The 23,782-nt window shown below is 38.8% G+C and overlaps 1 protein-coding gene across 1 annotated transcript in view; it reads right to left on the minus strand.

Moving 5' to 3' along the window:
- Positions 1–237: 237 nt before the first annotated feature.
- RASSF8 (Ras association domain family member 8) overlaps positions 238–23,782 on the minus strand; it is a 96,923-nt gene continuing 73,378 nt past the window's right edge. Inside the window, exons 3-6 of the mRNA XM_045829524.1 lie at positions 17,420–17,629; positions 7,196–8,085; positions 4,994–5,138; positions 238–4,376 (exon numbers count right to left, since the gene is read on the minus strand). Of these exons, the coding sequence (XP_045685480.1) occupies positions 4,255–4,376; positions 4,994–5,138; positions 7,196–8,085; positions 17,420–17,522 (1,260 nt within the window). The 5' untranslated portion in view covers positions 17,523–17,629 and the 3' untranslated portion in view covers positions 238–4,254. The remainder of the gene's footprint in view (positions 4,377–4,993; positions 5,139–7,195; positions 8,086–17,419; positions 17,630–23,782) is intronic.

The following is a 23,782-nucleotide window of genomic DNA, read 5'->3' on the forward strand; positions in this document are numbered from 1 at the left end:
TCTGAGAATACAGAGCTTCCATAAAAACAATGTTTTCTTTTATTTTTAAAATGAAAGGGAGGCGTTTATTTTCTTAATTCAGTTTCACTTGGATGAAGCTGCTACCTTTTCCGCAGTGAGTCTTAGTTACATTAACATTATTACTTTTAGAAAAAAGTAATCTTGTGTTACTGATCTTTTGAAGGTAGTAAAATTGTATTCTGAAACATTGACTATATAAGAAACAAGCCAGCAATGTAATGCCCCAATGAATCCTGAAAATTTATTATTTGGGAGAATATCAGATATTGATCCTTTGTTTTACAGATCATGATAATAATCAGAAAATATAACATTTTAAAATGACAGTCAAAAGAATAATTACATATAATACAGACTACAGGTACTTTATTTGTACATAAGCAAAGCAGTACTAAAAGCACATTTATGTGTCCACAATGCGTGAACGTGGCAATTTTGTTTAAAGCTGCAGCAACTCAAATCCTCCTTGGGTCAGTAAGGAAAGACAGACTGAGAAATACACTTAGGGCTATCCCCATGTCTGGCTGTAAACCTATTTTTTAATCTTTCCCTTCCCCCCATATATATATATGTATATACTTTATTGCCTTTATATTTCTGCTGGTTTAATATAATTAGTATACTAAATAGTAATCTGCATTTATTTGGTTTCTAAAAATATATAAAATGCATTGGAATAGAGCTCCTGCAGCTTTCAAGCAGTCACTGTCCTGGCACCGAAAGCTTATTCTGGAAATGTAAAGCAGCAATACTGAATAAATAGTGATTGTTTTGTCTTCTCCATACAGCTGATGGCCTTCACCCAAAACGTAAAAATACTGTAGCAAATAGTATAAACATGCAATTAAAAATGGACATAATACAAAAGTAATACTTATGAGCAAAATTTTATACAATGTAGGTGAAGAAAGACAACTTAGCAGGTGGAAGAGGGATGTGAACACAGCACTGTTATTTACATATAAATTAAGGCCCGATTTTTCAAAGGCAATACACACAGGGAGCTGCCCACCTGCCCATCCCCTCTGCACACTGTTTGCTTTTTCCACATTTTTTCCTCAATCCATTACTATAGTTCTAATTTGGAAAGATGTTCACAGGAAAGATTTTAATAAAGTTTCTTGTTTTGCTCTTATTCACAAAGAAAATTTTCTTTTAATGCAGGTAAAAAAATTTTACTGATGGTCTGGACACAAATGCTTATTTGCTCTTCTTAAACATTGTTAAAATTCACATTTTACACCACAAATCCTATATTTTTAGCCTACCAGTCTTGTTTGAGCTCTAGTTTAGGACTAACTGTGATGAATTTGAACTATGGGAACTCATGACCTGTTTAGAGATGACTGGGGGAATTCAATGGGTAACTCCATGAATGCCAACCAAAGCCTCACATGTAAATTCCCTGTACATCAAGACAATGTACAAAGGCTAATAAACCAAAGTATCTCATAAGAACAAAAAAAGGGCTGCGGCGACTCACTGCGGATCATTTTGTGAGGATGACAGACACTCAAAGGGCCATGCACACTAGTGCTATTTCCTATTTCAAATTGCTCCTTGGTAAAAAAGAAAATCTTCTAAGGTATTTAATACTTGTAGAAAAATCACAATAAAAGAACCTGAAGTATAATAACAAAGAACTTGTCATCTAATTTAGTATTTAGAACCTGAATATTCCCCAGATGCAAAATTTGGTATTTGGCATGTTTGTATATAGCACTGCACCCCCTGCACGGCCGTGCGTCCAAAGATGTGGCCCTTCATCAAACTCATCTGTATTCACAATGGATAAAAATGATTAGGAATAACTAAAACAGTTTTAAGATGTTCCAAGGAAATGAGTTTTGAGTTATTTAAAAAAAAACTTAGAAAACATTCCTTAGAGGTGTGCTTTCAGAAGGAATAAAACTGATTAAAAAGCACAGCTGCTTAATGTGTTCGTCAAATTCATGTGTACACGCTCGTCTCATCTACGAAATAGTATTTTCATCTGTAATTACATCCATGAAGACTATTTGGCAGCCTGAAAATTCGGGTGACACTTTCAGAGAGGTACCCATGGCACTAGGCTGGGGAGCCCTGAACCCCTGCAAGGTGGGACCGCTGCCAGTCTCTCTTTACAGTTATGAGATCAGTGCTGGTAGCAGTTTACAGCAATTAATCTGGATATAGACTCTGTGTTTCTCATGGCATGCCAAGGCATCTTTTCAGTTTACAACTGCAAAGTTCAATATATCTTCAGTTTAGCTTTTTGATTTATATAGAATGTGATCAATTTATAAAAATATTTTTCCTTGTGAATAAGATCACAATTTCTCTGAATAACAGTAACAAAATGTCTTAGTATAGGATGGTACCCTTTAAAAATAAGGCATACATCAGGCATACATAAATCATTATTGTCACAAAATCTACAAATTATTTTGATTTTTTAAATTCTCATTTTTATCATATGTATATATGAAATAACTACTACAAATTGAGAGGAAATGTGTACAGGTTGTGGTTATTTAGGTAAGAACCATTTATTTCTCAAGTTATTTGAAAAGTAGTATAATGGCAAGGTCAACTCAGTAACTCCAAGAACCCAAAGAAAATAATATCTTTAGTTGAGGTCTGCCATTTAGCGGGGCTAGAAAAGGCAACTCTGCATTATTACGTTCAATTCTCTAGAAGCTTCTATATATTTTCACAGCCATTCTTATAATTTTCCATTGGAAACCTAGATATAGCAGCATTCTCAGCATTCATTAAATCAAAAGTAAGTCAAATGTGTGAAAACATCCAAAGCTGCCCTCATGCATAAGCTACAACTTACATCTGTTTACTGTCACCATGGCATTAATACACTAATCCACTGCTACTTCGTGGCTTGTAAATAATACAGAGAATATATTTTCCTCAGAATTAAAAACTATAAATTTCAGAAAAAGGTCTTACTTATATTGTACCAAATTTTGATCAGAGGGAATGTAAAAATGGCTGAGAGGTATCGGACCACATCCATGTGGATATTACTTGTGTTATTTTAGTTAAATCACTACTCATGGGAGGGGAGCTGACTTTTTGGTTTTATAAATAAGAAAATAAATGTACAAATGGAGATTAATGTCCTATAAAAGTCAAGCTCAGACATGAAAACAAACACTGATTTTAGCTTTATTTCCTTGGCAAAAAGTACCTAACTCCAACCCACTTTCTCTCTAAGTGATTGGAGAAATCGCCATAGTCCGTAATTTACAGAGTAAACCCACGGGTGCCTTACACCGAAAGATCATCCGAATGGAGTGGGTTACTCTCAGAACATACCACTCAAAGCGACCTTCCTGAAGTAGACTGGCCTGGTCCTCAGAGGCCTCTAACTTATGCATTACGGCAACTCTGAGGATCCACAGGAGTGAAGGGATAAGGCAGGGCAGAGACAGAACACAATGGTGGGCTAGGAACCGCCTGGCCTGTTTGGATAGTCCACATTCACATCTTTGTTCGACAGTGTCGGAAGCACTTCGAACCTTTTAAACATATACAAGTATCTCATGAAAATATTTCTGTTCTGCTATGTGACCATTTATATGAAAATACTGGAAAGAAAAGATTAAACTTCAGATTAAAAAGAAAACCTGAGTCATTTCACGCAACTGAACGACGTCTAGGACAAGTCACAAAATGAATGCGCGTGGGCTCTGCGGGGGGGGCTGCATCTGCCGGAGGAGCCCCCGTGGCTCTTGCACACCAGCAGCGTGCGGCGCGGGTCTGGCCGCGGGCGCACAGGGTCAGCATCACACAGTGTGTAATGTAATTCCGTCAGGAGATCAGTATTAATAACAAATGTTACGGCATCAACATTCACACATTAATTGATTACATGGAATAAATTAAACTAAGCCAGTCACGTATTTCTCTTCACTCTCTTAAGTCACGGTTTTATTTATGTATATACACAGTATAATACTTTCCTAATGCTCTCAAAATGCTACCAATAAAAATGAAGGCTTTGTATTACAGCTGTTGGATAAAAATGTCAACACTGTTGATGTGTGAAAACATAGTTTCTTTGTTCTTTAGCATCAGTGCACAGGGTATGGCTCCAAGTGGTATGCAATTTAGGACAAAAGAAAGATATGGTGGCTTGTGAAGCAGGTCCTCTGTTCATCATTGGCACAAATCAAAGAAAGAATTTTCACTGTCCCTGGAACTTTTATTGGGTCCCTTCCCAAAAGACAGATAATGTTATACATATATGCCTTCAGGGTTAAAGCCGGACGAGATGGGGTTCTGCAGGATACGAAGATTACTGGGGAGCTGCCGAGATGAGCCGGGCCGCTTCAGGGACCCTGACTGGAATGGTGCCTCTGGAGAGGAAACAAAGAGAGTCGTTTGAGGGACCTGTAGACCTGGAGTGCTGAGCGATATGAAACATGAGGATTTTTCTTGCCCTGAAGAATCGAAGAACGTGCAGTGACAGTTGCACACCCCTGTGGGCCCTGGGGTGACAGAAGAAGGCCGACTCTGCTGGACCCTCTCAGTTGACAAACCAAGATTTTGGTGATTTGAACCCTTAATGATCTTTTAAAGCAAGTGAGCAATTTTCTTCTCTTTTGTGGTTGTGCAGGCCATATCCATGCACTGATTCAGACGTGTCTTTTAAATATCAGCTCAAATGTATTAGTTTTAGAAGGGGGAGGAAGGGCATTATAAACAGAGAGAAACTAAAACTCAAACAGACTAGGTAGGACTCACAGACACTTCAGGAGAACAATATAAGATTTGGTGATATCAAGCTCATTTAAGTAAATAAATAACTTAAATGTTAATTTCCCCCAGAAATAAATACATCAAACAATTTTTTAAAATGCCCCAAGAATTAGCTTTGAATGGTTAGGATAGCACTTTTACTGAATGCAAGAAACGTATGCAAAGTTAACTGGTGAGAAGTGGGGGGAAAAAAGCAAATTTCTCAACATCTTACCCCTTTCTATGTCTGCGTGCGAGGCCTCCACTTCGATGGGCTCCGCTGGCAGTACGGTCACTTTTGTCCCTGTCTGCTGGATGAACTGCTGGAGATTGACCTGCCGCAGCTCTTTAGTCAACTGCTCCAGTTCCTGTTCTTTGTCCTAGATAGAATTATTTTTAATTTGAGGACTCAGTATTGGCCAGCTAAAAGGCATCCTGGTGACAGTCCATCTGCTCCGGGGGTTAAGTGTGGGGTACTCGGTTTCACACAGACGCATTTAACAAATCTGGCTTACAGCAGCAATGCCGTGGGCTGAGGAGGTCACTCTCGTGTGTCATGGGTCAGAAAATAAGCAAATAAAGGGCAGTCTGGCCTCTTAAATGTGATGCTTTCTTCAATTAGGGATACACTATGCACCCGGTGAAATAAGTATGATACGTCAATAAAATACTGGTTTCCAGCCATTCCAATGTTTCACAGCAATCTTGCAAAGCTGTTAACAATTAAATTTCCCTATTACCCACTTCATAACTGGCGGCAAAATGAACAGTCATTTGCTCCATAAGATTCGGAGTTCTTGTGTTTTGTAAACTGTTTAAGTTCTCATGAGATCTGTGACTGAGATTTATAGCCCAGCCTGAAGAGAGCAGGGTTCCCACAGCAGTCTCACTACGGGGTTTTAAGTCTTTGGAGAGGGCAGTTTCGAGAACTGCAGAGCCCTAAAGAAAGGAGATCAAGTTTGGACAGCTGGAAAGGTCTAAGAGCAAGGAGAGGCATTCATTCTATGACTTAAATGGATTTTTCTCCTCCTCCTCTCCTTTCCTGCACTGTAAGAAAAAGTGCCAAGGCCCCACCTCGGCTGTGTGTCTGAGGACCGGCAGTGGCAGGGAGGCACTGCGGAAAGAGGGGTTGTTGACTTTGAGGGAGGGAATCCATGGAGCTATGCTACTAGTTTGATAAGGTATCTTTCACTAGGAAATGGGATTTACTAGCAATGATTGTGATAAATTAGTGTTTCCTATCAATCTCAAAGGCAACACAATTTCCAGTTGTACCCTTAAGTATCAAAATGAATCCAAAGACCAAAATACTGACAAATCAGAGGTTAACCTGCTGAGTGAGAAATTCCTGATTTTCAAAATTGGAGAGGAGGATAGTTTATCTTTTACTATATATAATGACAGAGAAACAACACCAGTTCTTCCTGAAACCTTAGGTTTCTCTGCTTTCTGAACAGTTCACACTCTAAAGCAGCTCTTCTCAAATTTCAGTGTTTGGAGATCTTGCTGTAACGCAGATTGTGCATTTCTAACAAGTGTGCCCCAAAGCTGCACGGCTTTGAGTGGCAAGCTTGCGAACCAGCACCGTCCAGTACAGCAGGCACTGGGCACGTGCTGCAGGGCGCTTGAAACGCAGCCAACAGAGACTAAAAGCAACTTTACATTTATGTAATATTTGTAAAGTGCTTTCCTGAATATCATTTAATTTTAATCGATTTAAATTTAAGTAGCCATGTTATGATCAACTCTGTCTTTCTCACATCAACTCTTAAAGCCTGATACCTCTTTGCAACTCCCGTAACATCGCTACGTCTTCTTTTCAAGCATGGGAATCCACGAAACGGAAGCTGAGTGATCAGAGTAGATGTGATGAAATACTAATGTTCGTATACTCAGACTTCAGAGAGGGAAAACACCAGGGAGGGGCCTTTGTGCCCCTCTGCTAAGGAAAGCAAAGGAGGGGACCCTGGGCAGGGGAGGAGGGAAGGGGAAGAAGATGGGCTTAGAGACAATGGGGCAGTGAACGGACAAGCAGCCAACTAGCCACACAATCCTCGGTAAACCAATCCTTGGTAATCTCTTTTGGCTTTGGGTTTCTCTGTCTCTAAAAGGAGGAGATCAGATTCTCTATCTCATCATTAGTGTCCATTGCAGCTGGGATTCGAGTCTCCTATGTCCAATTATCAAATGCTACAACTGCCATGGTAAGACTGCCCCTTCCAAGGAGCAAGAATCACTGTGCCTTTGGCTCTCATCTTTGTTTTGGCCTCACATCTAAGCTTTATGGTAAGCCACAAGAATGCTTAAAAAAAAAAATAAACCAAGGAGGGTGTCTAACTTTAAATGTAAGAGAAAAGGGACAGTCACTAGCGATGTCAAAAACATATTAATTCTCTTAAATACAGATGAAACATGCTCTTTATAAAAGTGTTCTTACCTGTAATCGTTTGGTGGCCTGTCCAAGAGACCTTTCCACAGCTTTAATGCCATTTTCCAGCCTCAGACTCTGCTGGCCTTGAATGTCAATTTCCCCTTTGACCTTACCGATTTTTCCTTTAACCTCTTCTTCATTGACTTGTGCCTCCTGGACTTCCCGTTGCAATTTTTCTGCCTCAAGACCACTTTCCATAGTCTGGATCTGGGCCAAATAGTCCTTTAATTTGCTCTCACATTCTGTTATTTTCTGTCTTATTTCTTGAAGTTGATCCTTCAGCTGTTTTTCATTTTCCTGTTCAATCTGTAATTCATTTTCCCAAAATTCTTCCTCTTCAATTTCTACATCATTTCTTTTGATCTTTTGCTCCAGGCGGGCAATTTCCTCTTCAAGGTTAGAATTATATTTTTGCTCCCAAAATCTTATTTCTATTTCATTTGATTTTAGCTCTTTCTCAATGGATTGAAGCTTCTCTGTCTGCAAATGGATCAGCTTCTTTAACTCATCAGCCGTTGTTTTGCAGTTATTCAGCACCTTTTGCTTAAATTCAGTTTCTTTACCCTTTCCAAAAATTTCCATTAATCCTTTGGCACCTCCTGTAAATGTTAATGACTTCCTTTTAGGTTCTCTCCGTTTGATTGATTTGTCAATCTGAGGCCTCAGTTTAGCTAAGGGGGGCAAACTCTGCCTGTATAAAGTTCTTTCAGGAATTCGAGCCACACTGTCTGAAGTGGGTCGCTCACTGAGAGATGGCCCCGTCCGACGTAAAATGAGCTGTACATCACTAGCATACTGCCCCCATTTGTTTAAGGATATGATGGGGTTTTCGTGAGGTGCCAAATGTCTTTCGGTATCTCTCCATTTTTCTATTAGAGTGTACCTTCCAGTTCGACCTAGATAAAGAAATAAGAATAAACTGTCAAAACAGCACATGCAATAGCTAAAATAATCAAACAGAGGGTGCTGTTTGAGAATCGTGCCTTCTTGATTAGCATCAAGGTCCAGCCCATGCTGCCTGGGAAACTTGCAATTGAAGGGTGAACTCCTTAAGATATTTAACAGCACAAATTTATAGGACACGAATTGCATATACTCTTCAGACTTGCTTAGAAATTCAACTTCATACTTAAAGCTTCAGTGAGAATCTCACACTTCTGTCAAACACCTGACTGCCTAGATCTTCTTGCTTGGGGCAAGACCTCCAGCTCAAACAATGGAGGACACTAAAATGCCCCATGCAAGTGGGAGGGCCTGGTCCCAGGAACTAGGTAGAGTTTCAAAACCTAAACAAACTTCCACTTTGTAAATCCTCTGCTTTCTTTGCACGTCAGGACTTGGGGAGGCTGGAGGCCCATTTCTCCACCTGAAAGGAGACAGGAAACCAGTGGGGAACCTGCCACTCAGCTACTAGGCAGCTGGACAGGTCTTTCCTCTGTCTGTCCACGAGAGCTTGGCAAACACCCAGTGCACATGGCTGGTATCTTCCTGTACGCCTGTGGCAAATAAGAAAAAAAAATCACCTCACTAAAAATAATGCTTCAAAGTAATTTCATATACAAAGAGGGGACTGAAGAGAAGTCTTGTTCAGTTTAGGTAGTAATAGTTCAAAGATTCTTCTGAAAAATTTAAAAGACAAAAATAGTATTAAAAACAAAAACAGAATAAAATCACATTTTAATAAAAAAATACTGAATCTCACTAGTAATTATGGAAGATAAAGCTTCTGAAGACAATATAATGTCATTAGTTTGGACATACTTCCTCAATATTTCCACTTAAGGTGAGTAGTTCGGATGGATTATATTAATTTTGTTAAAAGTGTCCATTAGACACCTGAAACTAATATAATGTTACATGTTAATTATATCTCAATAACAAGAAGTATCCATTAGTAGTTAATATTATTACAAAGAGAAAAACTGTTCCTGCCATCTAGCAATTGTAGGTTCTTGTTTTTTAATCCTTACTGAGGAGGATATGTTTATTGACTTCAGAGGCAGGGGAAAGGGGGAGGGAAAGAGGGAGGGGGAGGGGAGACGGGGAGAGAGTCACACACATACACACTGACGTGAGAGAGAAACATCAACTGGTTGCCTCCCATACGTACCCCAACCAGGGACGAACCCACAACCTTTTTGGTGTGCAGGATGATGCTCCAACTAACTGAGCCACTTGGCTAGGGCTTCCCTGCCTTCCTTTTCAATTTCATTAGCTTCTGAACCAACTGTAAGTAGTATTTTCTCAACTACTGTCTCATTAAATGGAAATTGGGATACATACATACAAACACCCATGTCTGCAATTCAGAAGCAGCACATGAAAAATGGTACTACTTTGAGCACATGAAGTGTTGTCGTTTAAGGAAACCTGAATTGTAGGCGCAGCTGAAAAGTTGGAGCTTTGCAGGAAAACAGACTGGAGTCCTAACTGCAGGTAAATTACTTACTGGAAGTAGCATAATTTTACTTTTATCTGGGGATAGTAGCAGTACCTTACAGGCTGTAAGAGTCAGAATCCAGTGTAATAAGCACCTACCACAATACCTGGCCCATGGTTAGCATTCAGTACATGGTAGCCAGTAAGTATTAAGGACACTGTTATTCACATAACAAAAGGCTGACCAGAGATCTCCTTTAAATAGGGATGTGACATGACATTCTGACTTAAAAAAAATCCTTAAGCAACTCTCAGGAATTCCCAACTACGTAAAGCTGGACAGAGTAGAGAGGAAAAAAGCTCTGGAGTTCAAATCTGCCTCTGCCATCTATTTACATGATTTGCACAAATTACTGCATTTCCTTTAGCTTCGGTTTCCTTATCAATAGGGTGAGAGTATTTTCTTACCTGATGATGTTGTTGTGAGAGTCAAATGAGATGTCAAATAAAAAAATGTTTTGTAAAATTGAAAAGTGCTACACAAATATTAGTTATTATTATGATTATTGAAAATACCTGGGCAAACAAAGGGAAAGAAAAAGAAAACTTTAGCATACTAGACTGGCTTCCTAAAATTAATTGGTTTCTAATGATTTTCAGGTTAAAAATTACCGGAGTCACCACCCCAAGAAAAGCCACATGACACATCTGCAAGGTACACGCTGCTTCACAGATCACGGCCCTCTGTGTTCTTGGCCCCACGGCTCTGTAACTACTTTCAGGCTCCCTCCCCTGCCCCTGGAGCTCTGTGTCTCATCGGTGATGTGAGGGGTTAGACTGGATCAGTAGAGGCCCCTCTAATTCTATCAGGGCAATAAAGTATCTTTAAAAAGAAAACTCAGTCATTATATTATACAAGCTAAATTAAAAACTTTAAAGACTCTAATTTAGTCGTAATTAAATATAAAGCTGATTTTTCCAATGCTTAGTGGTATGCTGCCCTCTAAGAATGTCTTGGTAGAAGATTATTTAGAATTGCTTTTACTGCCAGTTTCCCCTTTTTGTTAAATAATGCATATTTAGGGCAATTAGGCAAAAAGAAAGGAAAAAATCCATTCAGCAATATGAAAAACATTTTTTTTAAAGGTGAATGAATTAACAGCTTTAAATTTTGTTACAGAAATTGGCTTTTAGGTAGTTTATGTAAAAATTAAATCCCATAATCACTTTTAAAAAAGATTTTATTTTTAGAGAGAGGAAGAGGAAGAAAGGGAGGGAGATAAACACTGATTGGTTGTCTCTTTCATGCCCCCAATGGGGGACCTTGCCCACAACCCAGGCATGTGCCTTGACCTGCAAATGAACCAGAGATATTTCGGTTTGTGGGACAATGCCCAACCCACTAAGCCACATGGGTCAGGACCCATAATCATTGGTTTTAATACCTGTCCTTGGCCAGGCTGTACAGATCCTGGTTAATTTAGATAGATTCAAATTTCTCCTGCAAAACTCCTTTTAGTACAGTTTATTAAATGGATACATTTAATTCTACCTTGCATACTACCTTGATAGAGCCTTAAAACTAATAAAAGGACTATCTGTGACATTTGTAGTTTAAGCCACTTTGGTACCTGGACCATGTGCCACATTAAGTAATGATAAATAAAATGCTGACTATATTTTTGAATAGTTGAAGCAACTAAGTATAATCCCAAGAACCATTAACTTCATATAGCCAGGAAAATCACACATAAAGAGATTCTTTCTGCACTAGTGGAATCTCACTGGATGTCTGACATAACTTAAAAGGAAGTAAGATAACAGATTATGCTCATCCAACTTAAAGCAGAATATATCACAAATAAGTAATGTATATATTTGAAAACATATATCAAAACTCAAATATGGGTCCTCCAGAAACATCATTCCCTTATTTCAACCATTTTCTTTTTACTACAACCATTTTTCCAAAACAATTTTTGGAAATTTCTCCTTAAAACCGAAAAACCAAAATCATAATTTAAAAGTCACATCTTTTTATTTATTCAATAGATAGTGAACAACAAATATTTGTCTAAAACAGTGTCAGACCCTGAAAATACACATTCTATTAAATACCCTGATCATCAACCCTCTCCATAAGTTTTAGTTTTGATATCCGATTTTTTTCTTCAGCATGAAATCCTCCTTCCCCCAAAGATGAATACTAAACATTATTCAAAAGTACATGACAGAGAGCTGGCATGAGTCTCTCATGAATTTAATGCTATTGTATCTTCTTGTTTCTGGATATACTGGAAGTAATGCCAGTAACACCTTATTCTTTATCCTACCCCACTGAATTTTTCTGATAATAGATGCTTTGCTGAGCTATAAAAATTTTGATTCTTCTGCACACTCTAGTGAACATGACTAATCCTTTCCATAATCATTTAGAATTCTTGCAATGAGCATTGATTTGTGCAACAGAGCCTGCATGGAATTATTTCATAGTCTGTTAAATGCCTCTGGTGCTTTTTTATACAGAACATATGCAGTCTTAATTGGTTCTGTGAGTTAAGCACCATAGGTATTATGATCCTCAACTTGCCAGTGATGAAATAAAAACTTAAAAAACTACAAGTAATTTCTGGATGATATACTGCTCTCCTGCATACTCATGAATGAATCTTCTGTAAGTCCTGAGTGTTGCTATTATGATAACTCTTACTGTAGAGTATTTATCTTGTGTTGACAGTGAGATAAAATCTCTCTGACTATAACCTGTCAGCCAGCTGTGTCGTGAACCCAAAGTTAATTATTCACTGTGTGTTTTCCTGGTGTGTTGATAAGAGTGCTATGGAATCACAAAATCACTGCACATTAATTTAGGACACACTTAGGATTATATGATATGCTTATTACTATTTAATAAAAATATTTATTGATTTCATAATCTTAACATTTACTAAGACTACTATTCGATGCATTATATTGGTTACTTTTTATAAATAACGTTAACCAAAATAATAGCTAACACTATAAACCACTAAGATTTGGGGGATTGTTAATGCAGCATAATCTAATCATGAGCGACACAGGCTATGAATTACATGTTCACATTCATTAAAACTAAGAATGATTACTTGTAATCAAGAGATCAATGTATGTCTTGTATATCAGTGTTTCGCTCCCTCTCTCCCTCCTTTCCTCTCTCTCTAAAATACGTAAATAAATAAAGTCTTTGAAATATGTTCTTTTCCTTTTCTTCTAAAGCACAGGTGGCAAACACAAAGCCCGAGGGCCGAATCCGGCCCTCCACTTTGTTTTATCCGGCCTTGTTTCTACCCGGCTGCAGTGCCGAGCTCTCGCTTAACTGTTAAGAAGCGGTTACATTTATACAGTCCTAAAATTACATTTGACCCTTTGAAGGCAACTGCGAGGCTGATGTGGCCCCTGGTGAAAATGAGTCTGACACCCCTGTTAAAGGATTATATAATTTTAGAGAAGGATGAGACATTAGGTGGCCACCTAGTTCAGCCTGTAGCTTAAAGAAAAAATTCATTAATTTAGTCACAAATATGTACAGCGACTACCACAGGCCAGAAGTGGTCTCAGGCTGTGAGAATAAATGAGAACAACACAGCGAGGCCACTGAGAACACACACAGCTGGAGCGAGGTCCACTGTCCATGACCCAACAGCTTTTAGGCCACATGTGCCAAAAACTCAGAACTTTTTGGGTTTAGGCTCTCCTGCAGTTCTATAATCAAACATTAAAATTTCTAATGTAAAGTGTATCGAAGTTCATACCAAATGGAATAAATATAGATGAAAAACAGCCTCACATCAAATCAGATGAGTTTTTACCCCCAAATGAGTTCAAGCCATGAGAAGTATGGCTGATAAATGAAGTGTGATAAACTTCAGGCTTCCAGAATTTTTTAGATTTTAAGATGTGGATAATGGATCATGGCCGATACGGAATATGTCAGGTGGATGAGTGGTATAGAGAAAAATAAGAGTATGGTAGGTAGGGAGTGTGTGAGTGTGTGTGCATGGACACGTGTGGGGGGGGGGCTCTGTGATATTGAGGCAGAGGTCCAAGGGAGAGGAGTCTGAAGATAGCTGGGTGCGGAGAGTGTTCTCAGCAGGGAAAAGAGCAGATGCAAAGACCAAGGTGGTAATGTGTTCGGTATGTTTCAGAGGGGTGACAAAAGTGACCAGTAGGAAATCAAGCCAGAATGGTGAGGGGGTAAAGTGGGGATTCATCTAGGGCCCTGGGGACCATTGTATGGACTTTGGAATTTGCTGAGCGTCAGGGATCCTGAGGGGTTTTGGAGAGAGAAGTGATATGATGCAACTATTTTAAAAACAATTACTTTAAACCTGTTGAGAATATACTGGAGGGGACTGGGATGCAGGGATGCAGGGAGATAGGTTGGGAGTGGTCACTGCAAAAACCTAAGTGAGACGTGATGGCAGCTTGCACCAAGGTAGTAACAGTGATTGTGGAAAACAAGAGCAGGTTCTTGATATATATTGAAGGCTGTACAGGTAGGATTTGTTGATTGACTGGCTGAAAAGTATTAGAGTAAGAAAAAAAATCAAAGATCATACAAAGGTTTTTGATCTAATCAATTAGATGAAAAGACTTCTCATTTGCTGGGATGAAAAGGAAGAAACTTGAGGGTGGGCAGTGGTTGGGACACAGACCTTGAATTTTGACATTAAGTCTGAGATAGAACTGTGCCATTTTAATGTCTATTTTAGTAAATAGACATTAGTCACATTTAATTACAAATTTAATTTGTAATTTTTTACAAATTATTTCCTCAGTTATACTAGCTAACTTCAGGCACTCAATAGCTTCATGTGGTGCAGTGGCTACCATATTAGCACAGCGAACATTTCTATCCTGGCAGAAAGTCCTACTGGACAGCACTGTCCTAGACAGTGTTTTGCTGAGCACCTTCTTTAGGAAAAGCAAGGGTGTAAGCAAGGTAAACAAGCAGGACCCCTCACATCGGAGGGACTTCCACAGAACAGAAAGAAGTGTTAAAAACTGACACTAGAGTTCAGAATAAAATGTGTCTGGAAGCTGATTTTGTTGGGGCAAACTGTATGTAACATGGCTTCTTCGGAAGAAGAGTGCACTCCACCCTGGGCCCTTGCCTCAATCAATTTGTTCCTATTAAACACTAGGTCTGGCCCCCGTTGAAGGAGATATGGGAACAAGATCACGAGCTGTGAGAACAGAGAACAATTCTGACCCACTGGCACTTTAAGGGGCAGCAGGCACCACAGTAGTGTGAAGCAGAGAACCTCTCCCTCAGTCTCCTTGATGTCTTCCTCCTCCTTTCCTGCTCTCTGGACTTTGGTGAGCTGTGCTTTAAGTTCTATGCTACTTGAGGGCAGAAATATATTCTTTTCATACTTTTGGTCTGGCCTACTACAAAAGCAAATGCATTTGCTCGACTTTAACTTGGGACACATGGTCTGCCAAAGGCTTTCTGTTTAATATACAAATTTGAGAGGCAGTTTGAACTCTGAAATAATGACATTTCTTGGGCAGTTTATGGAGGAAACGAGTCACACTAGTTGATAACGGGAATGTTTCGGAAAACCAAAGGTGTAGGAGGACCAAACACACACAGTGTGTGCTCTTGCTGGGCAGTTCAACCAGTTTGAGCCAATTAAGTGTTTCAATCACGACATCACTTTTAGTTATGGTCCCTTACAATTTCAGAATGTGTTCTATTTCTACCACTTAAATATGACCTGTCAAGGCCGTCAAAGATCAGAGGAGACAGTATTCTTTCCAACTACTAGATATATTAAACATCGTTTATCAAATTGTGTTGGCTCTAATTAGATTGGATTGCTTAGCAGCACTAAGTTAGAAAACGTTAGCAGTCATATTTGCAGATTGCCAACTTGTGTACGTATTTTTCTATCTTGATGGTTCCTAAAGTAGTTTTAGTTTTCCAAAAAAACCTAAATAATCAATAATCTCTAATCCGGAATGGAAACATGCAGTCAGTCCATACTCTGCTGAGAGTATACCTAAACTTTCACTGTTCAAAGTCCCCCTAATTAATAAACCCTCTATTATTTCTTACAGTAGAAATTAGGTCAAATACTATAAAATTTATTTAGTGTTTCGACTAAATACCAATACATCTCATTACAAGACAGATAAAGATTTAAGCACATATGAGAAGCACACTGAATTTGACGCTGAGAAAATCTCACAGCATGACAGAAGCAAGGATCAACAGCCCTTGGCTGGCTGCCCGCTGAGTCATCTCTTTGATGAATTCTGAATTCAATGAAGTATTTATGGTACAGAAAAAGAGTGTGGGGAAGTATCATAAAACATCCATATTTAAGTTGTCAACTTTTCAAAACAGGTCTGGACTGAGTTACTCAGGAAGCAAAAGGGGGGTGTAGACTTAGTTAAAACTTCTTTTTAGGTTGTTCACAAACAAGTATACTCTTTAGTCCAAGTGGGGAAACACACGCCTGGCGCGCCCGGGCACTTTCCCTTTGCAGTTCTGTGTGGAAACTGTGGTCCCCACACAGACAGATGGCTTCCTCCTGCTGGCTTCCTCCATTACCTTGACTTTTGTACTTTTGTTGGTTTGTTTTTACTCCTGTCTGCGGCTGGATTCTCAAATATAACAGTTAGATTTTGACACTTGCTAATCCTAGTTTTCACTGAGCAGGGAAACACACACATACACACACAGTGCTGAATATTTAATTCAAATAAATTCTGTGAAACTTTTAAAAGAGACAATTACTAAAATAAATTGTGCAAATGATATTAAATAAAATGAAATGACTCAATTCTCCCCTCTTTAATAATTAAACTTAAGTCCATAACATAATATTAGTCCCAACAGCAAGAACGTTTTGTCGGATGTGAAAGCAGGAATCTCAGCACTGTTTGATGTACGAGCGTGCTATACGGCATTTATGGCGAAACCAAAAGGAAGCCTCTACCTATGTACAGGGCACTCCCAGCCTCCAACAGTGCATCTGCCACAATGCAGGTGGCACGACTGCTTCTACAAAATGCCAAGGTGACTTGTTTCAATCCTGAGCTAATCTGACATGCCTCCAATATAAATGAGCATGACACAAAATAAACTCTTGAAAAGAAACTCAAAGACAAAGAGGTACCAGGCACGTAGCATGGTGTGAAACACATGAATTCCTCTCACCACATGCTTGGTAAGTAATGGATCTGAGATGCAAACGTAAACTTTAACCCACATTACTGCTGTTACTGATGCAGGTGTTTATGATGTTATCATGTTCCAGAGGGATTTAAGGCAACTAAAGAACACACATAAAATGTGATACGGGTAAACAGGGAATAAATAAGAAAAGTTGCAACGGGGTAATTGAATAAGATGGAGCCAGTAAGCACACATGTGACAACTTCATCTTCTCTACATGATAGTTTAAAAGTATACCTTATCTTTCTACTGAAGAATGATGTTATTTAATTTGCTGTATTCTATTTTCTCAAAGTATATAGAATAAATAGAAGTTAGGATTTCTCCTAATAAGGGGTCTGGGAACTGTGACTCTAGGTTTTGACATCTTCAGTTCCAGAAACCACTGTTTAAGAAAAACAGCGGATGAGGAGACAGCACAGATTCTAGACTCTAGATGAGTAAAACCTGCAGGGAACCAGAGAACCAGGGTCTGCACAGACTCACCTAAGTGCAGGGAACAGGAATAAGTAGAAGTGTGCTTGTGAGCTGTATTATGGAACCCAATGAACAAAACCCACTAGAGATCTACAAACAAACAGGAGCCACAAATCCCTTTCTCTCAGACACCCAAGGAATTTACTTACCTATCGCTTGAGCTAAGGCTATTACAACCTCCTGGCAAGTGGTGACTTCGGTGACCCCACAAACAATCCTCTGAACTCCATCCACCCATACTTTCAGTTCCATGGTGCACCAGCCAGTCAGTCACCCAAGGGCCCTGAGACTGGTCATCAGAGGTGTCAGGTCATGTCTCTGGCTATGGAAACATGGAGAAGGCAGGTCTGTGTAGTCAGCTAAAAAGAGGAAAAGACATTTTTAATAGAATGAATCTTAGTATTTCTTCTAGTAAGTAAATATTACACAAAACAAATTTTAATGTGTGATAATCCTACTACCATTAATGACCATGTGCTTACTTATTGCACAGAACTGAATTCAGCAGCATGCATGTAACCATAGCCACCTATCACAACACTGTTTCATATTACTATGATTCTTATCATTATAATTTTAATCATAAAATAAATTTTAATAATTGAGTAAATAAACAGATCTTATATACTCAATAAAGCCCCTCCTGTTCAACAGATAAGCTGTTTCTTTTTTAGTAAGTCACTGCATTAGAATAATTTCTGAGGTTAAAGAGAAATAAAGAGTTTCTGTCATTTTAGGAACTGTAAGTAACTGAACCAGTTCCTGCAGCCTCGGCAGCATTTGTAGAAGCATCACCTGACTCCACTGTCTCCTGTTCCGTGTGCCTCCCACCTCCTCCCTAAATGACGGTGAGTGTGTCCTCGCGACCAAAACTCCAGCACCGAGTGCAGCAGAAGGCTCAGGTCTACGGAACAGATTAGCTGAAGGAAATTATTTCCTTCGACGGCTGACAGCTTCCCCCTATATGTCCCTTTTCGTTTATTTCATTGGGATTTGATAACTTTCTTAAATTATAAGTTATTCTAATATTATAAAACTTAACCTTTTGTTATACTTGCTGTTTTCCCAGTGTTTGATTTTTTTGTTTAGCTGTATTATATGCCAAGCAGAAGTTTTTACATTCTCCTATAGTTAAACCAAATGCCTTGATTTCTTCTCTTAAGTAGAATGCTATTATTAGCCTTCTAAAAACCAATTACACACAACTCCTTTTCCTGGGAGTTTTGAAAATCTCAACTCTTCCTGCATTAAATCTTTAATCAACTTTGAGTTTTGTCCATCATCCTATGATTGTCCTATTTCTTTGTGGTTTCTTTTAAATGTAATAACACTGACTTAATTAGAGAGAATAGGAATTTGTAGGTTTACAACAGAACTGATGTTTTAAGATTAAAGACTTATTAAAAAGCTTATTTAAAAAACACTAAACATTTTTCTTGTAAAGTAGTATTTACTACAAACAGTAACTTAGTCCTTGTACATTCTCTTAAAAGACCTAAGACAATTCTAGGCCACATGGTCATCTGGGAAGATGAATCAGAACACACGTGAGCTGAAGGAGAATAAACCTAATAATACTCCTTCTTCCTCCAGAGAAGATACAAAAATAGTTTCTGCCGTCCTGAACACAAGGGGAAGGACGGACTGGATGTCAGTTTCCTGGCTCTCTCCACGGTGCCAAACAGAGAAAGCCCTGTGCCTGACAAGCCGATTCCTGTGCTGGGTCCTCAGCTGAAGTCCTGTGAGATGTGAAGTCTTCTGGGGAAAAGGGTTTCAAAACCAAAGGATAATGAGAAATCCAGTAAACAAAGTCAAACAAGTTTCTTAATATGCAGATTTCTCTGAGCTTTCCGCTTTCTTTAAATAGGCTGGTGTGCAATCTACACTTCAAATAAGAGGTTTATATGCTATTGTCCCCAATCCGTTTAGAGAACATTTAAGGAAAGGGAACAGGAGATATAACTTAACACTTGTTTCCTTCTCTGCTAGGCACTCTGCTAAAATTAGGATATGTATTAGTCTTTCTTGAAACAAAATTAAGATTAAAAGATGGTCAAACAACATATATTGTATTGAGTAAATATATTAAAATTAAATTAATTAAAATAAAATAGCTAAATTTTTAAAAACTCAGCTGCATTAAAATTTATTTAATACCTAGTCCCTTATTTGTTATTAAGAAAACTTAAACTTGGGAAACCTAACAAGAAAGATGGCAGATCTCATTAAAAGCCCCCCTTCCCACAAAGAAGCCTGTCATTTCAAAGAAACTTATGAGGCTCATTTTTAATTTCTATAAAGGTTTCAGTTACTACCACCTATTTTCCTACCTAAATGATCAGTTTCACCTTGAGTTTTTAATCAACTGAATACAAATGAACATAATACACAGGTACATCTGCTAAATATTAAATAGTAATGTGGTAAAATGCTGGGCGTAAATAATGCTTAGTTAATATAAATGTGGAGGGTATTTAACCACTTGCTCAGAGTATTCCTACCATAGATCATGGCAGAGAAAACCAGCTTCCGCGTTTTTAACATCACTGATCTCTTTCAAACTTGAATCCTTAAGGAGAGCAGGAAATGCCTAAATGGATCAGATGAATGAACCACATGGTCCAAAATTTTGTTTCTAGGAGGGCCACCTGTTTCCAGTACATGGATTCTGCCAAGTTTGGGGCTGTACTGACGACCATCTCTAGCTCCCCTGAACATCTGGGCATTATTCACAAGAGTCATTTGAAGAGTCTGTCTCCCTTCCCAGCAGATGCCTCCAGCACTCCCTTCTAGGAGCTGCCACCCTTTTCCTTCCTTCACACCCTCCAGAATCCAACCCCACAGTTCTCCTCCCAGCCTCAGGACTAGACTAGAGGGAAAAACGAAAGCCCTACACTGTAGGTGCATGCGATGGACTGGTCATCATCGGAACCAGGCTCAGGAAGCAAAAAGGCTTCGGAATGTCGTTGGCATTTGGAATAATTCTTTCCATGGAAACAGTAATGTAGGTAAAAGTAAGGTTCCACTGTAAAGGTATAAATACAGGTGAGTTAGTGTTTTCATTATGAGGTTCCTGTATTTCAAACCACTATTATTTTAATAATTTTGACAATGAAGAACTAGGTTTATTAAGTAACATGGTACCAGTGAGCAAGTGTTCTTGAGCTAAGAACCATTTATTATCTTAAAGGCCTACTGGAAGTAAGCATCTGCACTTGTGGAAACGTACTCCCCTGAAACCAGTGCTTTAATAAGCAATTAAAGTCATTCCTCCTTATCCGTGAATCCACTCACCTACTAAGATTTGTTTGTAACCCCCAAACCAACACTTGTGGCACATTCATAGTCACTTACAGACATGTATATATATTTCACAGCAGTGAAAAATTTGAGTTGCCTGACCCTTACGCCCTTCCCAGCTGAGGCTGGACAAAGTTGATGCTCTGCCTTCTTGTTTCTGCTTTCATACTGTCAACGAGTCCTTGCCTGTCTATTTACTTCTTTGTTTTGGCATTTTTAGGGTTCCTGTTGGTTATTTCACTGGTTGAAATGGCTCCCAAGCATTGTGCTGAAGTGCTGTCTGGTGTTCCTGAGTGCAAGAAAACTGTGATGTGTCTTGTGGAGAAAATATGTGTGTTACTTAAGTTTTGTTCAGGCACGAGTTACAGTGCTGTTGGCTGTGAGTTCGATACTAATGTATCAATAATATATATTAAATAAGGCATCTTGAAACAGGAAAACATATAAAACAAGGTGATTTATTAACCAGCTGACAAAACTGTTTTGACCAAAGGCTCTCGTGAGTAACATGGCTGCATATTTTCATGTACTATAACTTCCTGTGATGGCAAGCGTCAGGCTACTGAGTAAATTCCATTACTCCATGGACACTAGACACAAGTACAGAGGAGGCTCACTGCCAATTTTGACATTTCCTTCACTGCTAGTTTTTTTTATTTTAACTGATTTTGAAAGAGAGAGGAGAGACGAGGGAAACACCAATGTGGTGTTCCCCTTATTTGTGCATTCACTGGTTGCTTCCTGTATGCTTCCTGACAGGCAACTGAACCCACGGTCTTGGCATACCTAGTGGATGCTCTAACCAACTGCGTTATCCAGCCAGGATCCCTTCCTTGCTAGTTCTGCTCTAGATCTAAGGATACTACAAAAGCAGTATACAGGTAAACTGGGTTACAATAAAACCTTCACATTAGAGGTATCTACAATACTTTAATTAAATCAAATACGGATGCTAACCACTAGTTGTTTTGTTTTTTGTTTTGGCATAATAGAGAAGGAGATTCAGCACAATGAACATGCTATATTCTGAATGGTCATCATTAGAACTATTGATAATCAGACACCAAAATTCTTCTTTGTATAGAAAACTGGTACAAAAAATAAAAACTAAAGGGAGTTTCAGTTACCTCATCCTAAAACTAGTCTGATGTGTGAATTAAATAATGTTGAACAACTGTTTCCAACTAAAAAATATTGACATTTTAACATTCAAATGATTACTGAGGTAAGGAAAAAACACCTGTGGGCAGCTGCTGCCTGCGGAGACGGGAAAGGACCCAGAGATGAAAGAACCACCTGGAGGACCTGGTAGGATAAAGCCCAACTCGGCAGGCAGAGAGCGAGTGAGTGAAAACACATCAGGTAGGGAGGGATGGGGTAAGAAAACAGTTTTCTGGAAGACTGCCCCAGAATCCAGTTCCAGGTTACCTGCCCCTGAACACTCTGGGTCTGTATTTTGGAAACAGATAAACATAAGTTGCTTTTAGCAAACTCATTATTTTGCTATAATGCAGTTCTGCAAATGGTGTCACAGAAAGCAAGCTGTTATAAAAAGGTACACAATGTTAAAAGTGAGTGCTAAGGTAGGTGATCTTAGTAATATAAATAAGTGCTTCCCCAAATAAATTTTTGACAACAGAAGTCCTATGAGATGCGCCATGGGGAAATAAAGTTCTAAGCCCAACAATTTGGGGAAACTTTCATGACACTGTCTCTGGGAGACGATGCATAGCAAGGTCAAGGTTCTGATACCCTATAGTAGAGAAACTGGATGAGCTTGGCTGAACTTACAGTGATTAGCACAGAGGTGGGGTGTGAAAAGGGGGCACAATGCCTATGAAATGTCTTGCTGAACTACAGGACACAAATGACCAACTTTTGGAAAATATACCTATACAGTGGTATCTCAGTACTCATTGTTAATTCGTTCCTGAACTCATGACGAGTGCTGAAACCTACGAGTACCAAATGATGAATCATTTCTCCTGCAGGGAGGCATCGTGACTTATAGGGATTGTAGCCAGTGTGGCTAGCCCCGAGCAAGTGCGAGTGCGGAAACCCTTTTTTCTTGTCAAAATGAGACAAGTACAGGGTTTGACAAGTTCTGAAGCTGACAAGTTTTGAGGTATGCCTGCATATAAAATGAAATTTCTGCCTGCCCTTTAATATATTTTGAGGTATCTAGAAGTGGTGATAGATACACTGTTTAAAATTTAAGTAGGAACAATATACAACAAATAAAATGTAATAGAACCCAAACTTTTCTCTTCCTCTTAAATGAAGTTTTTATTGCCATGACTGAGCTATGTCTTTTAAAGATGGGTTTTACATTTTTCTTTTTAGAGACTCATCTAAGTCATAGGATTATCTCTTTGAGAGTACATTTTTAAAAGGTCAACGCTAAGCAATCCCTGCATATTAATTATTAAATCCAATAAACCCATGCTTTTCCCTCTACTCTCCATCACCCCCATGTCACAGCATTCAAACACACACAATGATTTAACCTTTCCCACACATCACATGCTCAAGGGACCATTCTGCAATTACAGCAAGGGATGGCCTGTGTGCTTACTATGTGCTGAATAAGCACCGTGTGTTGTATGTCATTTTCTCATTTATTCCCCACAACACAGTACATGACACACAATATACAAGCAAGTCAGGTCATTAGCCTCATTTTAAAGTTGAGAAAAGTGGCTCTCAGAGAGCTGAAACAACTCTTCCAAGGTCACAAACCTAGTAATTTAGGGGCATATACTCAAAATTGGGATGCATAAAGAAATGAGAAAACAAGTAAGGCAGGCCTCTCCAAAAGGGCTCACTGCGCTCCGATCAGTGTTTAAAGTTACAGTATGTTACAGTACGTTACAGTACAGTTACAGTGCTAAGTTACAGTACGGCATCTCATTTATCACCCACTGGAAATTTATTTCTATCAACAAACAATGATCAGACAACATGCGCAAACTTGCCATTCCAGGAGAAAGAAAGAGGTAAACCCACTAAATCATTGTAAGAAACTATAGTTTTAATTCAGACAACCTATGCTAAACAAATGCACATGCCAGCAAAATGGGTATCTCATGGCCAGGTTCATTTTCCAGCACCAACAAATTATTTTTGTAGTTTTGGAAAATTACATCCATATTTGTTTTTATAGAGAAATATTTACATATTTGTGGTAATTTTTAATTGTTGCCTTAAATACA

The sequence above is a fragment of the Phyllostomus hastatus genome, unplaced genomic scaffold (genome assembly GCF_019186645.2).
Source record: "Phyllostomus hastatus isolate PE091 unplaced genomic scaffold, TTU_PhHast_1.1 phas_scaffold_93, whole genome shotgun sequence".
Lineage (NCBI taxonomy): Eukaryota > Metazoa > Chordata > Mammalia > Chiroptera > Phyllostomidae > Phyllostomus > Phyllostomus hastatus.